Here is a 17,195-nt window from a genome sequence, read left to right as displayed (position 1 = left end):
CTTATTTGTTTAGATAACGCATTCAAATTATTTGTGTATTATGCATGTTCACACCGATTCACGTACAATCTTCTCAGCAAAGAAAGAAAAACGAACTTTTCCAACAATACAAATAAAAAGTGAGACAGAACTAATATTCTGTCTACAAAGAAATAGGCCTCAAGATATTAGACTCGTGACAGATTAACTTTTGAATTTCGCTGATAGTTTTCTTGACAGAAGAGAGTGGCGACACTAACACAACAAAGGTTTTTTAACTGTCTCCTTGAGATCTTAACATATGAAAAAAGAGTACGATAATTTGATGACCCACTGGCCAACCTTTGTTTTAGAAGTATCAACTCCATTGAAGAGGCTTCTTATCTAACACAAAGGCTCAAAAAAATAAAATCTAATTACGCCCTTTTAATCGGCCAAGCAAGAGAAACAAAGTGTCAGACGTTTACCTAAATTTTCGTCAAACTTAGTTTTTTTAGTCACTTATTCACATTTGTTGTAGACATAAACAAGTATCTAATTGACTACTTACTTTCTTTTGGTAATTAAGTTTTAAACAACCATACACGTTAGGTCCTACGTAACAGAACAAATAATGGTGTACATTACAACGTACACCAATTTCTAGCCAATAAGTAAACTAAATTCTCAACTTGACTGTTTATTAGAAATTCATTTACATATCTCTGTGTAAAATTTTTACATTAGAAACAAAAATTGCCCAATGGTTTATTTATCATTCCTTTAATCAAAAAATATTTCGAATAGGCACACCCACTTTAACCGACGTTATTGTTAAAATATAACCTACATAATCTTAACCTTACCTTTAGTTCATAGCTAATAGTTAGTTCAACATTACGTCAATAGATGGCAGAGTAATTAAGTTTTAGAGAAACTTTTTACATTGATAGCCCTACGTTGTTTGTCATTTTACTGCTTCTTAATAATTGAAAAATAATGGATTGTTTTCCCTGGAACGCATATTTTGAATTGCCATTGTTGAACATGAAAATAAGGCTTTGTTTAGGTAGATATTTGCTGAACTTTGAAAATTCAATCGATCGTGACAAAGCTTCGAAATTAGTGTTTACACTGGCTATACGAATATAAATATATATTTATAGTATACGAATAATTATAACACTTTTATGCCATAATTTTTAAACTAGTAACAAAAATACCAAACAGTTTTGGCTCAGCTTTAATCAAATCAAAATTAATCACAAACCTGGGAAGGAGAACAGATTAGATTGTCGGACCTTCCAAAAGTTGTTGTATACAGGATGTACAAGGAGGAGAGGTCGAAACTTCTGGAGATGATTCAGCAGCTAAAATGCAACAACAAATATTCTATTCACTTTGGCCCGATTCTCAATAGTGTCCAAGATATTTGCATTTTTAACTTTTCCGTCGATATTCGCGTCTTTCACCATAAAAACGGCCGTAACTTTTCTATCCTTTATCCTACAACAAATCTGCTTATTCCAAACGAGATAGCATTAAATTTCCAATGAATCTGCTCAATATAGAGCCTCAAAACGTTCCTTATAACAATGAAATTTTATATTTCTAAATAATTCGTTCTCGATGATTTTTGTTAAAATTTTCAACTGCATTTTTTCAATGATTAATGAATCAAGGAATAACATAATTTCAGAAAAAGATGCGCATTTATTGAGCTTCAAGAACATATGGATTAAACCCTACCCCGGAACAGAGGGGTGTAAATGCAGAAAAATGGGATTTTGCTTAACCGACTTTTCACTACTAATTTACTCAAATGTCAATTTTTGGGGAAGGAGCAAAAAGAAAAGTATCCATTTTAGTTTTAACAATTATTATTTAATAAAGCAGAAATAAAAAAATACAGTAGCAATAAAACGCAGTAGTTGACTACAATTGTTTGTGCAACTTATTTTAATGACATAATGGAGGTTTTTTTTCATCAAAGTTAATTAATAATAATTCAAAACTAATCAATTTTTGGAGAAGGAACATAAAGAAAATAACCATTTTATTTTTGAATTATTAACTTTGATGAAAAAAACCTCCATTATGTCACTAAAATAAGTTGCACAAACGTTGCAATCAAGAAACTAAAAATTTGCCACAATTCTTTTCCACTTCCTTGTTTGAATAGTTCGAACGATTTTTGTAGCAATTTTAGCTAGGCACCTCCCTATAGTACTTTTTTACTACTTTGTTTTATTGCTACTGTATTTTTTACTTCCGTTTTATTAAATAATCATTGTTAAAAAACTAAATTGGTTACTTTTCTTTTTGTTCCTTCTCTTTATGGTGAAAGACGCGAATATCGTCGGAAAAGTTAAAAATGCAAATAACTTGGACACTATTGAGAATCGGGCCAAAGTGAATAGAATTTTTTTTTTTTTGTTGCATTTGAGCTGCTGAATCACCTCCGTGAAGGTTCGACCTCTCCTCTGTGTACACCCTGGATACGCTGGCTTAAGAACCAAATTAAAGAAGTTCTTGGTTTTCCTTCCAGGTAGTTTTTCTTTGCGGACGGACTATGGAATTTATAATATCTGATCAAGCTTGTATTGTAAAATTAATTTTTATGGAATGTAATATGATAAGTACACAATTTTCCTGATCTGGATATATGGAGTTAAGCTTTATTGAATTCAAAATTAAAATAACAACAAACAGCACTATGCAAATGAAAGCGGTTCAGTATCTCGTCCTTCCAACAATCTTTGTATTAATTCCAAGTTTTTATTTCTGGTTTCAATGATATTAATACATATAAAACATCCACAAAAAGCGGAAAAAAAATATATAAATAAATTTGAACTATGTCCAATGTTTCTTTGCAGCGGAATGAATATTTGAACAGTTCCTGCGGCCACAGCAAATCGAATAAAACCAAGCATACTTCCAGCTTTAGCCTTGACGTTCATTGCGAAAACTTCTGCTTGGTATACTACTGGTAGATATAAGAAACCGAAAGCGTAGAAAGCTGATTGCAAAGACAGTCCTACCATTGGTACCCATAATGTTGTCGACATATCAAAACTTGTATTCTCTTCTATGTAGAACCACAAGGCTACAAGCAATGTGAATACGGCAGTACCGGTAGTAGATATTTGCAGCAGGACTTTGCGGTCTACAAGGTCCACTACACTTACTGAAAGTATTAGACATATTAAAGTGATGGATGTCCATACAATTGGATAATGCTTGGCAGATACCCAACTGTCTGGCACGAGAAAAGATGCATAAGAAGAGAGCGCCGTGAATGCGCTACATTTCTGAACGAATGATAGTCCAAGTGATTGGAAGAAAGCCTTTCTCGAAGGTGGCCATCTGAATATCTCCATGAAACCACGTTTTCGGGACATTTGTATTTCTAAATAATGTTCTATCCGAGCTAGTTCATCTTTGACATCTTCATTTCCCCGCAGCCATTGTAAATTCCTTTCAGCTTTTACATGCTGATGATTTTTTACTAGGAAATAGACTGATTCTGGAATGTTTAAGAGCGCTACATATAATACAAAAATGAAGAAATAAGACACAATTGCTACAGTTCCATAAGATGCAAAAGTACCAACTGCTGTTTGAAAAAGAAAGCCACATAAATCCATTATCTTCAACTGACCTATTATTCTTCCACGGGCCCAATATGGCGATATTTCAGACATAAACACAGGGCAACAGGTAGCATAAAAACCAACCCAAATCCCCATAAGAATTCTGGCTAAAAGTATTGCCCAAACTTTGCGTAGGAAATAAATTACTGGCCAAGCTCCCATTTGAAATGTAATGGCGAATAACAAAACACGACGTCGTCCAAATGCAGTCTGTAAATAACTGGTGGGAATATTTGCAAGCATTTCTCCAACATAGAGGAAAGATGCAACACAAGATGCTTCAAACTCGGTAAATGAAAAATCTACTTCTCCTTCTTGCACTTTTGGAAAGATTATGGAAGGCCACACCAAACACATTCCGCCAGTGAATCCGCAAAAGGCAACTGTAAAACATATCTCATTTGAACTTTCAATAATTATATATTTATTCTAAAATAATAATTATACTTTATTCTAAACATTTAACTAACAGTATTTTAAACAATATGGAGAAAGTGGTATTGACAACTTTTCCGAAAGTTTAATGTATAACGATAAACGGGTCAGTACTCAACCAGTGTAGCGGCGGATTAATTTACAGTTTCCGCATGTTTCTGTATCGACAGATATTGAATATATCGATATTCTTTATTCTTGTTCTCTTCCTATTGAATTGTTGTTTTTTAAAAAAAGTGCCTTACCGATTTTTTAATAGTTGCAAAAGTGTGCGAGTCTTAGTTTTACGACCTGAACAGTTTGCACCTTATTCAATTATTGGTGCCAGCAAACAGTTATTCCTAAAATATACAAACTGTCTATCTAGAACTCCTCTAGGAAGCTTGGATAGTTACCAAATGTAGTAGGGGATATAAACAATACCAGATACTCCCAATTTGAGAAAGAAATCTTTAGAATTTCTGGGAAATCATGGATGAAAATTGTATGTTAATTAAGGAACTGGGCTCCTAGAAGAAAAAAGGCATTGACACTCCTCCAAGAACTGTTGAAATAACGTTGAAAATAATAATAATAAATATATAATTATTTTTAAACATCAGTCGTAGAAAACATTTTTTCTTAATTTCAATATGGTGTTCTAAATGATGGGGTAAAGAACATACTTACGTGTAGAGCCGAGCATCCACTGTCCAGCACCTTTAAGAGGTTCTCCTTCGTTGTGCATTATCAATCTAGCCTGGCTTTAAACCTTCTTTCCAAACAATTGGATATGTTCAACTTTAAAACTTAAGAAAGCTCTAAATAATTTTGGTCTACAAAATAAAAAAAAATAAAAAAAAAATTAGCAACTGCTTGTCCACTTTCTTTTTTATTGAAATATATAATTTCTTATTATTATTATTGGAATTGTTTTGAACACACAAATGGCTCCCTATAACAATTCTCAAGATTCAGATTTTTTTTTTTAATTGATTTAGTAATTTACAATCTAAATATATACATATTCAGGGTCGTGAATATTCCGTACAATTTCCGAACAAAAGATTACCATAAAAGATTATCTTTAGGTCCACATTTCAACGTCTTAGAGTAACTGGCACATTTTCTTTAATGCCACGTGCTGATGGTGCTCTTGTCCCTTAATGAAATGAAAGGAGTGCGACAATATTACAATTTTTTGATGATAATCCGTCCGCCAGTGTACGAAGAGCTGCAGCTGAATTACATATTACGCCAACTCTCTAAGGTGAGTAAGGAGAACCCTCTTTGCTGATGGAACATCATCCATAGAATTATAAACGGTACGACATTTATTATCTCAAGAATTTGGTCAAAGAAATTTTTACGATTGGTATTTAAATCAAGCTGATCTTAAACCACAATTTTCGCGACATACTCTCTGGACGAATGAAGCTACACTCACTAGAAATATTCAACCAAAAAACTTATCATGTCTGGATGCTCGAAAATCCTCATGCAATTCATGAGCACCATTTTCAGCGTGAGTTTCAGCGATATTAGGCAATATTTTAATTGGTCCGCATTTCTTACCACCTAGGCTCAATGCGCACACATTTCTGCAGTTTCTCAGTAATGATTATTACATTTTGATTGAAGTTGTTCCGCCTCAACTCAGAAGGTTTCAATTAGATGGTTGTCCAGCAAATTGCGGCAGAGGTCCACGAAAGTGGCTAAATCAAAATTATCCCAATCGATGGATTGGGCGAACTGGACCGACGGCTTAGCCTGCTTGCTCTCCAGAACTGACACCAATGATTGTTTTTGCTTGGGGTGCCATTAAAGGAAAAGTCTATGAAATGCCTGTCAATGATCTTCATTCTTTAAGAAGAAGAGTAATTGAATCAATAACAGCAATCCAATGCCATTCGGCTATTGACGATTCACCACGGTGGAGGTGAGAGGCTTTACGAGAGGATTAAAGCGCAGTATGGAACAACTTTTGATACTCTGTCTTCGTAAGTTACGGATGGGATTTGAGGTGGTTATGAAAAGTGAGGTTAGTCATGTAGAAAGGAGCGTCACCTATCTGTCGGCAGTAGTTTTGGTTGGAATGTCTCTGTACAGTCTGTACGTTTTGTAGGTTTGACTGAACCCCACAGCTCTGGGTCCCTTAGGTCCAGATAGGTTTGAGAATAGTATTATATATCCAACCTTTTGAGTTCTACGGGCAAAATTGGAGCGTCTTCCAAGTAGTCTGGAAAAAACAGTTTCGCACATATTGTAATTCTACTTTTAAGTCTAGTGTGTAGGTTCCACGTGAGAAAGTTTGTCTATGAAGAGGCCAAGGTAGCCCACCAAATCTATGCAAGGAAGAGGTTTGCTGCTGTCCAGAAGACCGGAGAACAGGAGCCGAGGCATTTTTTGTGGGTTCATTTTAATTCGCCACTTCTTTGTCTTAAGATTACATTTTGATGTAAGCGTGTCTGTAACTTGTACAAAGCTGATGAAGGGAGAGTTCTTGTAGCCAGTATGTCTGAGTAAAACGCAGTAAGTACAAAATTTTATGTCAGATTTAGCTGCATGCTGTGAAACTAGAAGCGCCGCTATAGAATCCGTTTAGAAGTTTTTTGTTTTTTTTTCAGATTTTCTGATAATCGATGTTCATTAACCTCGTTATATTTATAGTACTTATGTATTTCAGCAAACACTTACCATAGATTTCTTGTTTTTTTTTATGTTTTTAACGTCGAACTCAAGAATCTTCGGAAAAACTTATACTAATTACAAGTATGGCTAGATTATAATAATGGAATTGCATGAAAAATTATTTATATAGTTAGTTATGTATAATAACAGAAACATATGATCTAGGAAAGCACATGTTCGTGTTGATTAATCATATCTTTTTTTTTTTCTTTCAATATGTAAGGAAAGTATTTTAATCGTTCAAATTTTCAAGCTTCAATTTTCATCGGAAATATCTGTTTTAGTCTTAAAGTTCGATTAATTTTGGTTTTTACAAATTATTTAGTTTGTTTATTTTATGTATTTATGTGAGTACCCACATGAACACACACAAAGGATAATTTGTAGGAAGTTAAAATTTGATATTTCGCTTTAGGTGCTAACAGCAGACAGATCTATGAAGGTTTGGTCAAAATCAGTCCAGCTGAGAGTATCACTTAACTGAATCGATTTTTCAGTTTTTTCAAGATTTTATCGAAAGGGCTTTTTCAAGCCAATACCTCCTAGAACTTCCAACTATTCTAATAAAATTGTAGCTTGATGTGGCGTATAAAATTTCTTACTTTTTTTTTGCGGCAATTTATAGCCACGTCGTTGAAAACAAAAGATACTTTTCAAAATTACATCACTTACCATAAATTTGCCGGTTTTGTGTATTTTTGTATAGAATTAACTGCAAATCTTCTACATGTCTTACGGATCTTGTTATTTTTTAACACCAATATCTGGAAGATAAAGATAATTTTTGGTCAATGAAATTTGATAGAATTATTTTTTTTGTTTTGTTTGTTGGCTTCCTGTCTGTGCAGATTAGCCAGGGATGTACTAATGTATTATTTAATGGGATGTCTTATGAGTACTATTGTTATTTTTGTTTTAGTTATGTTTTATGTTTTATTTTTTATTTTCAAAGTTTGATTTTGTTTTTGGTAATGAATTGGAAAATAGCCAGATACGTTTCGAATATTGGTTCTGTGAGGATGGCATGCAGGTTGGCAGGAAGTGGACATTTCGCTTTGATGACTGCATTCCACAGTTTGTCCCTATCATCCTGGTGACTATTGCAATCAAGGATCAGGTGGTTGGCGTCTATAATTGTATCAGAAGGGCAAGAGCAAATTGGAGGGACTGAAATTCCTATACGGCTGAGATAGTGGGGCGAGAAGTTATGGTTGAAGCGCAGTCGTATCAAAGTAGTAGTGAACTTTCTACCTTCTGCGAAGTCAGAGTACCACGGTTTTTTAGGTATTGTCGGCTGCAGTGAAGTGTAAAATTTACCTTTGGCATATTTTGATTTTTCGTAATCTATAGACCATGCCCTGTAGTAGGAACGTTTAGAGAAGATCTTTATATCTGATGGTAACAGTTTCTCGAGCTTTAGATTCTCCAGGCGTATTGCCTCTTTTGCCTTTCTCTTACTGACTTAGAACCCCTGAGTGGAATTAAGAAAGATTTACTAGATTTAAGAAATTTAAGAAAGTATGGTAGGTGAACTAAAAATAAGGATGTTCTAATCACGAAATGTCACAGACCCTTCAAAATGGATTCTTTAAATTGATTACGTAGAACAGATACAATTTTAAGAAACAAGTTATTCGCTAGAGTGAGTGCACATTTGTTTGTATGTACATCTTTTTTTTTTTTTTTGCAAAGCTCAACTGGTTCATAATTATGTGCCAGCTTCACTTTATACATTCTATCTGTCCATAAGGAAATGGTAATACAGTAGGTAGGTGTGCACCATTTTACTATAGTACTTATGATCTTGCAAATAAATAAAATGCATATAAATATCCTTTATCCTGTCATGCTCATATATAGATTTTATTATTCAAATAGTAGAACTGTGATATTTTAAAGCGCCCTGTGTTGTAAGCTTAAATGGAGAAGTACATTTTATCATTTACGTATACGTAAAGATAAACTAAAATATACATAACTATAGAAATCATAAAATACTGATCTTATAACAAAAAAAAAAAACTAGTTAGATTTTATTCTGCCATGTTTGTTCTCCTTCTCACTCACTCACTCAGTCTCTCCTTTTTCACACACAAACACCAAAAGAATCATTAAAAATTATTTTTAATGCTGCTTTACAAAAGAATAATTTATATGTGCATTTTAAACTGAAAGGTATAAGATACAAGATTATTTCAGTACAAGCAAATGATGATCTTGGAATATGCTAACTTGTTTACCGTTTTTAACTTTGTTTTGTTGGATATAGGTCATGAAAACACTTCATTCTAAACGTTTACTCTGAAATTATGTAGAAGCGTGACATAATTCAGTAAAATTTTTTTACAAAAAATAGAACAGAAATGACAACACATCTATATGTATCGAACAGTGATGTTCAGTTTGTCTCAGTTTGTGCGGTTTGTTAAATTTTATAATATATAACGATTATATAACATCCTTTACATGGTGCTTTTATTAAATAAGAAACTGAGCTTGATATGAAAGCCATCCAAGTTAAGACAAACAGTTTCGCCAGACGAATTGTAGAGTGAAAAGTATGAAACCAAAATTTTGTTATTCTTCAATTATAACGTGAAAAGAATAGAGCTCGAGCAAGGCGGGATAGTAAGAGTTTCTTTTGAAAATATTTAATCCAATTACGGAAGATTACTAAATAGATAATCAGCGGTGAGGTGATAAATAAGCTAGATGGTCAGGTTTGGGAATTGGGAATATTTTCCAATGTATGAGGAAGTGGCGTCATTTTGGAGCCCCTTTGGAGGGTGGCGGTGAAGAATGGGAGTAGGGATTATGACGTATCCGTAGTGGCAGATTTTAGACCAATTAGGGGAACAAAACAAAACACTTTTTCCGTATCAGGTATTTCCGCTGAAAACTAAACTTTAAAATCAGCTCGATCGCACTACTTCCTCGTACAAGAGGACAAGAAATAAAATAAACCAAAGAGTAGAAATGTATCCATGACTTTTTCAAACTTGATTCCACAAGTACAATGATTTAACTACTAGTCGGACAAGTTACAAACTGTCCTCTTGTAATATTACACGAAAGGAATAAATAATGTTCTACATTACAATATTTGTAATGTACATAATATAACCTTTAATAGGCAAACTTTAACAGGTTAGGCTACTCTTGGGTCTTTTTTCAATTTTTTTTTTTTGCTACTAGCCTATATATACGCTACCATGTTTGTAGATGAGCAATATTTTTTTTTTCTTCTTTAAATAAAGCAAATGAATAATTTGACGCTATTTGTAAATGCCTTCTAAAAAGAAGTAAATAACATTCATGCTACGAATAAATGAAGATAAAATATTATGTTGAGTAATGAGGTAGATTGGTTTTATTTGTAAATATAGCATTAATAATAATCACAATGCGATTTGCCCATTGAAATAGGTACGCTGATACGACAAGAGATGTTACGAAGGCCGAGCGGTTATAGAAGGAGGCTCGCAAAGCCAAAGATGTATCATCAAAAGAGTACTGAGTTCGATTCCTGGATTGGAGCCCTGGATTTCATTTAATTTAATGGTTATTAAAAGATATTAAGGCAGTCAGAGATAGATTTTATTATAGTATGAGAATGTGCTGAGCTTAACAGAACTCACAGAGCTATGGAGCAAAATAATTTTATAATAAGTAGAAAAAGTCAAGTGCAAAATGTGAAATTAGGAAGGAAAACCCAGTGGGCGATCGTTAGCTAAGGTTTCAAGCGGAATGAGGAGGCTAAGTGGTAAAGTTTATTAAATACGAGAGGTGACCTAAGTTAGCACCAGAACCAGAGAATTGGAGCAGAGGAAGACGGTTCTCAGCTGGTGTGGTGAATTAGTAAAAACCTCCGGAAGTCACTGACCGAGTCTATCCAGACAAAAGAAGGTTTACTTCTCCTAAGGAGAGGTTTATGCTAAGAAATGGGCATAGTTTCTTCAAATTTACCTTCTCAATTTTTTCAATAAACTTTATGCTTAAAAACTAAACACAGCACTAATTCATTACTTCCTCGTGCTAGTACAGAGAACGTAAAAATTTCATTCACAATTCAACACCATCTTCGATGACTTTGGATATATATATATATAAAAATCTACTTTGGTAAGATATATAAACGTAGCCGGTAATTCCTTATAAATTCTACAATATCAACCCCAGTGGAACTCTATGGCCACTCTGTATTCCATATTTATCAAAGAAGAGTAGCGACATCATCTATCACTTTCGTATTTTTTTTTTATCCATGCAGCTTGGCGGCACTACGAACAATATAGGAGTACTATCATTATTAATTTCTGACATGTAGTTTATAATTTTCAATAACTGTAGCAGTTCACACTTCTTCGGCTATCTTTCAAGCGACAGGAAATGGTGAAGAAGATGCACCTTTTTCTTTCTATATTTAATAAAAACTAGTCATCTTCCTTATTAATATGGCAATGGCAATCTAGACGGTCAGGCGATAATTACTGATTACTTCTTGTATTTCTAATTGCTTCCTATTATACCAGAATTCTATTTATTTACTTTCTCTTATGTATTACCGACACTGGTTTTATGTAGTAATTGTTGGAAGATCAGTGCAGACACATAAATATGGGGAGTGATAGATAGCTCTTATAAACTCTCCCGGATTCTTTTAACTCTGGGAAGCCATCCTCGAGTTTACATAAAATCCTGTCCATTAAAGAAACCACATTAAATCGACAACAGAGCACTCAGTCTGGTCCAGAACAAGATTCTTGCGGTCACTCCTGCCGAACCTCGAGGAAGATGTTCTATTAGCCTTGGGGGCTGCAGAAGCTAGGAGCTGTATGTTACCCCTTCAGCCTAAAAGCTACCTTTTTCCGAGCGAAATAACCATAAGAGAAAAACCTTGGCAGTATGAAAGCCGCTGTAAAGACTCATATTGGAAATGTGAAGAAAACGAGTTTACCACACCATTATGTGCTACACAATGAAAGCATAGAAAATCGATAACTTGAGACAATCAAAATCCTTAACCACTCCCCAGATGTAGATAACGTTCTCTAGAGACTCTAAAATATCTTAAACTAATGTGCGGTTAGATGATGTACTATTAGCTGATAAGCCGGGAGCCTACAAGGCAAATACTTGAAACGCTAGAGACGCAAGGTTAGAAAAAAGAAGATAGACTAATCTAGTATTACGTACATCATTATCCTATAATAGAGCACCAATTTAATAGTTGTTTTTTATTATGGAGCTGGTCACCTGGAACTAAACAATCCTCTGGACTGCAGCAGCCAGATGGAGCTGCCCTCAATGTACTTCATGGAACCGTCCAATTTGGGAGGTCTGCCTTCTTGGGTTGTTAACTTCATCGCTCTCAGTAACTTCTGCTGCCCCTAACAAGAAAAACAAATACATATAGTCTATTGTCTTTATTCAGATTAAGATCTTGCTTTTGTTCTCGACTTGCCCAAAAAGAAAATCTTTCCGCTTAATAACCAAACAATTTGTTTAACTGTTCTTAGTATCAATCACAGAAAATACATTTCTCCTGGGATGAATAAATAGGCTTTAAAAATAATTTTTCGCTTTGTATATTTGCAAATTTAAATAATTTTGTATAAAATAGTTTATACACAATTACTTAAACTTAAACGGAAGTGGTAGAAAAGCTTTATGCAGGATCCGACGATAGTACCCATATAAAATATCGCAACTGAACACTGCAATTTTTCATTTTTGAGTAATCTATTGTACATCCTTCTTTTTTTTTTGCTGAATCGAGGGACTTTAAACCGGATATTTTCAGAGATAAGCCTGAATTTTGTTCTCGTACAGTACCTTCCTCTTGTACAGAGAACGTAAATTATTACAAATACATGTAACTTCCCTCCAATGAGTTCATACAAAAAAAAACAAAATTCTGTTTTGCCGTCCTTATAAAAGCCCATTAATATGAAAAACACATTGGAATTCCAAATTTTAGGAAAATAGGTCAACCGGAAACGCGGTTTCACACAATTGTCACTTTATTTTCCCCTAGTGTCGTAGAAAAATCTTTAGAAAGCTTGTTATCGATTTATTAACTTTTTTTTATAAGTTTTCTACCAAGAAATTTATCTTAGGTTTTCTTTTATTGATCGAATTATATGATGGTTCTTTCTTACGTTAGAAGAAAATAAAAAAAGTAAAATGAAATACTAACTCGACATGGAGCGATTTATCTATTATGTGAAGTGCAATAAATCTTGAAGAAATTTTAAAGTGGTTTAGGAACTGATGTCTAGATGAAGATAATAATAATATAAAAAAAAAATTTGATGTCAACTTAACAAAAAAAAAAGTCACATAAATATCGTAAATAGAGCTTAAAGAAGCTAGGATATTAATGCAGAAGTACTACTGGAGAGTTTTGTATTCATCCATCAACATTAAAAACTCTTGAGAGATAGATGGTCTTGCAAAAGAAAACAAGTACCACTGTTACTAAATACACCAACCATAGCTGACAAAATAGGAAGGTCTTCGATCATGTTAGTGGCCAGTTACCTTACCATCTGGTTATTTTTCACAGACAAATGTTTATATATATTTATCAAATGGAGTTAGTTATTTCAGTTTGATATATCAGGTTGCAATATCTCTTTTTAAAACTTAATTGCATCCAAACTATATTTATATTATTATCTACTTTTATGTAGTTCTCCAGCATAGTTATAACTTTATATTTAGCTTGATATATTGCCTAACATTTCTAATAGCTATGTTTGTGTTTAGTTAAAGTGTGATCAATTAAATGTTGGATAATCCATAATTTACTATTTGTATAGGAGGTACGAATCAAGTAAAAGAGCAGCAATTGATATTAAACCATGCCAACGCTGCATAGATCTAGTTTACCAATCATGGAATTAATCATAATTGTGATAATCACGGATCAGGTCCACCTCTTAACGACCCTACCACGCATACTTGTTGCTCCTTTTCGTATGTTTCCTTTACACCATATTCTCTCTATACCCACATCCTGTTTATACAAGCACTACCCCTAGTCGTCCTCTCTGGATGTGTGTAGTTCTTGTATAAAGCAGTGAAAAAAAAAAAAAAATTCTCTCCGATGTTTTCTTCTTCAGGTTTGCATTACAGATTTTGGCCATTATTCTAGCGTTTCATAACAATATTCCCTTCAACCTTTCTTAAACATTTTAACTCGGAAGTCTTTAACTGGCTTTTATGTTTCTTGTATAATTTCTAGTACTCCAATTAATATGCAAGTATACAGAATAATGAAGACCTACTTACCAACAGTTTGGTTTACATCTGACACTAATCTACTCCAATGAACAACATGCTTGTAACACATAACCTTTCCTTAATCAAGGTAAAGCAGTTTGAAAATAGTTTATTATCATCGGAAGGAAAGTATCTGAAATAGCGCTTATACAGGGTGATCCATTTTAAACGCACCAATTGCTAATAACTTTTTAGGAAAGCGGAATTTCGAAAAAGCCCACGAAGTAAACTTTTATGTAGTGGTCATAATCATTGTCAAAACCAGTGGTCCTTATAAAACCCTAATCGGGTTTTTAACCGTAATTCCGCTAAAAATAAAGATACAGCATCGGGGGTGGAAAATTTGAAAACTAGACCAAAAAAAAACATAGTTTACTTCGTGGGCTTTTTCGAAATTCCGCTTTCCTAAAAAGTTATTAGCGATTGGTGCGTTTTAAATGGATCACCCTGTATATCTATTGTTATGTCCTCCTCCCATCTATCTACCTAATAAAAAATATCTTACGATAATAATTGAACAAGTGTTACCCGCACTTAACACTTACATACTTTTTTTACTATTTCCGAATATGGAATCGGTACAAATTGTTAACCACTGTTGTAAATACTTCTAATCCTAAAAAAAAAAAGCAATTAAACTGAATAAAAAATAATAATAATAGTTTAAAAACTGTTAAGTCCAATTATCTACACCACTATATGTAATGGGCCCATTACTCATTTTAGATAGCTTGAAGAGAATTAAAAACTTACTTAAAAAAAAAAATAATATAAAGCAATTTAGTGCAAATGCTGTTAAATTAAATTCCTTTATATAAAAGGGCTTCTATTAAGATCAATAATTCTGTTAATAAATCGTCCTCTAATAACATTTTTTTTTAAAAACACTATTATTAACGCAGTGAAACCCGGCCAGATGATGCTAGCAATGTGTTGTTTCTCTCACTTGTGAATTAACTCATCTTACGTCTAGATCAGATAATTATATCCTTGTGGCAAAATTTATTGCATTTACACGTTTTATAAATATAAATGAAAAAACTGGATCTTCTAATTGCTTACAGAACGCACTAAGATGGACGCAAAAGAGTTCAAATTTTTTACGAGGGAAAAAAGAATATTTCGGAATATTGTTACAAGTAAACAGTTTGTCACTTGGTAGCTTACGCTGATGGAAAACCAAAAGGTTCCACGAGCCTACGGAACGCGACTGACTGCCCTCGGGCCTGATCGCTACAGAAACGGTTAGCAATTTTGTAAAGTAATCGGTGTACATCCGTTTTAGGTTATGAAACTGATTATCAGATTGCTTTGTATGAAAGGTTTTGCCTGCTGTCGGCTCACTCACTGCCAGAAATTCTAAAATAGCTGGCGAAGCATTGCATCAACAAATCTCTTAAAAAATACTTCTTCTTTCAGATGTGACAAAGCATTTGGTGCAAGATAGTACGAGTACATTTCGCAAGAAAAAATAATTTTTAAGTTAAATGAATATAATTTGAGCTGATCTCTAAGAAAATAGTTTCCCAAATGTTAATTGAACGAAGTTTTATCTCACATTTTTTTTAGTGGAGCCTAACAAGGAATTTTGGAATAATTTTTTTATTTTTATTTCAGACAATTAGTTATAAACAGATACTTACAGATCATTTTCAAAGATTATACCTACATTCCAAAACATTATTATTGAAAGCACAATTTCGAAAATATGTTACACTTAATTAAAACGAGGTGATCACCTGTAAACTCTCTCTCAATTTCAAGTTTTTTAAGAATCTTCTTTCAAGATTTAGTGAAAAATAACGAAAAGAAAGTATCAGACACTTCTAATCTTAGCCGAAAGCCCATTAACATGTACATAGTGAAATGGTTATCACACGCTAAAGTTCAAATTAGTCATCAACAGAAAATGTTTATTCACCTGTAAGGTTAGTTTATTACTTGGGTAAAAAAAAGATGTAACATGACTTATTGCAGTCAATCTATATAATCGATACTTTTAACTTACAGTGTATCAAACAGTCAGAAATTTAAGAACCTTAATAAATTCACGTTTAATTACAAATTACTGAATTATATTGGAAATTTCTAACTTTAAAACTGTAAATTTGCTTATAATAATTATAATATAAGTGTATTTTCAAAATTTCAAATTCTGCGACAGAATGGGGATTACCTAATAAAAAATAAAAATATAGAAGCTGCACCTCCCTCTGGTATAAATAATTTTTTTTCAATGAGAATGGTAGACGAGTACACTATGGATATCATGATCAGCTGCCGTGGCTATAATTTTTTGAAAGATTTACAGAGATCAAGTTATGGAATGAAACGTATAATTAGGCCATCAAAGAAGGTATGTTCATCATATATGTAGGTATGTATGTTTGTAAAATTTTTACTAAACTTCTTTCCAGAAATGGTGGTGTTTTTTTTTTTACAACAGAATAATATGCCCTTAGAAATTACTTTACAGGTACTCCACGAGCTTAAATCTGGAATTACTGGTCTACCCAAAATATAATCATTTTAAAAAATAAATAACTATTTCTAAAACATATTATAATTTATCTTTCACTCGCTGGTGCCCCTTTTTAGCAACCTTGCATCCTACATTTCAAATACCTCATACTTGCTTTATTACAATTCATTCGGATGAAAGATTTCGTAAAATATTTCTTGGAAAATATTTTTTAAAAAATCTGTTCGAAACTCAAAAAATTTTTCCATATCACTGGTTGTATGTAATTAGACAAATTTCTTCTCTTTTAAACATTTAGCCGTCCATATTCAATTTTGCAAAAGTTTACGTAGGTCCTCCTTATAAGCATTACGGGTCATTGAGCCCACCAGAAATCTAAGGTGTCTAAGACAACTAAGCACAGAAATAAAACATAAGTGGTCGATAATATACTAAAGATTATTTTATTGACACAAAAAAAGGATTAGATTAAAAAGGGATTTGTGGAGAGAGAGTTAGAGAGGCATAGGACATAAGGAAACAGTTATCTGTGATTACTGGCTCCTATCTCTTCCTAGAACTTTTCTAGGAACGCCTAGTTAATTCGGGGGAGGATCCTCAAGGAGTGGGTATCTCTAGCGCTCTTTTTTGGTGCTTTCCTGTAGAATCTGGGCACATACCAGGCGTAGCAGGGGAATAAACCCTCTTATTTGGAATTCTATTAAGAG

The 17,195-nt window shown here is 33.3% G+C and overlaps 1 protein-coding gene across 12 annotated transcripts in view; it reads right to left on the bottom strand.

The window, feature by feature from the left end:
• Positions 1-17,195, bottom strand: part of LOC141453004 (uncharacterized) — a 40,392-nt gene that overhangs the window by 1,356 nt on the left and 21,841 nt on the right. For 7 of the 12 annotated variants that reach the window (XM_074125696.1, XM_074125670.1, XM_074125707.1 and 4 more), the window contains 4 exons: positions 11,976-12,109; positions 7,392-7,483; positions 4,719-4,864; positions 530-3,997 (listed from right to left, as the gene is read on the bottom strand). In XM_074125696.1, the coding sequence (XP_073981797.1) occupies positions 2,673-3,997; positions 4,719-4,776 (1,383 nt within the window). In that variant the 5' untranslated portion in view covers positions 4,777-4,864; positions 7,392-7,483; positions 11,976-12,109 and the 3' untranslated portion in view covers positions 530-2,672. Of the gene's footprint in view, positions 1-529; positions 3,998-4,714; positions 4,865-6,725; positions 6,877-7,391; positions 7,484-11,915; positions 12,110-15,649; positions 15,917-17,195 lie in introns of those variants that run through there. The other 5 variants (XM_074125748.1, XM_074125751.1, XM_074125680.1 and 2 more) reach the window with 5 other exon arrangements.

This window comes from Rhodnius prolixus, unplaced genomic scaffold (assembly GCF_049639745.1).
Source record: "Rhodnius prolixus isolate KJV_2025 unplaced genomic scaffold, Rpr scaffold_1, whole genome shotgun sequence".
Taxonomy (NCBI): Eukaryota; Metazoa; Arthropoda; class Insecta; order Hemiptera; family Reduviidae; genus Rhodnius; species Rhodnius prolixus.
This window is presented reverse-complemented; position numbering and strand designations above follow the sequence as displayed.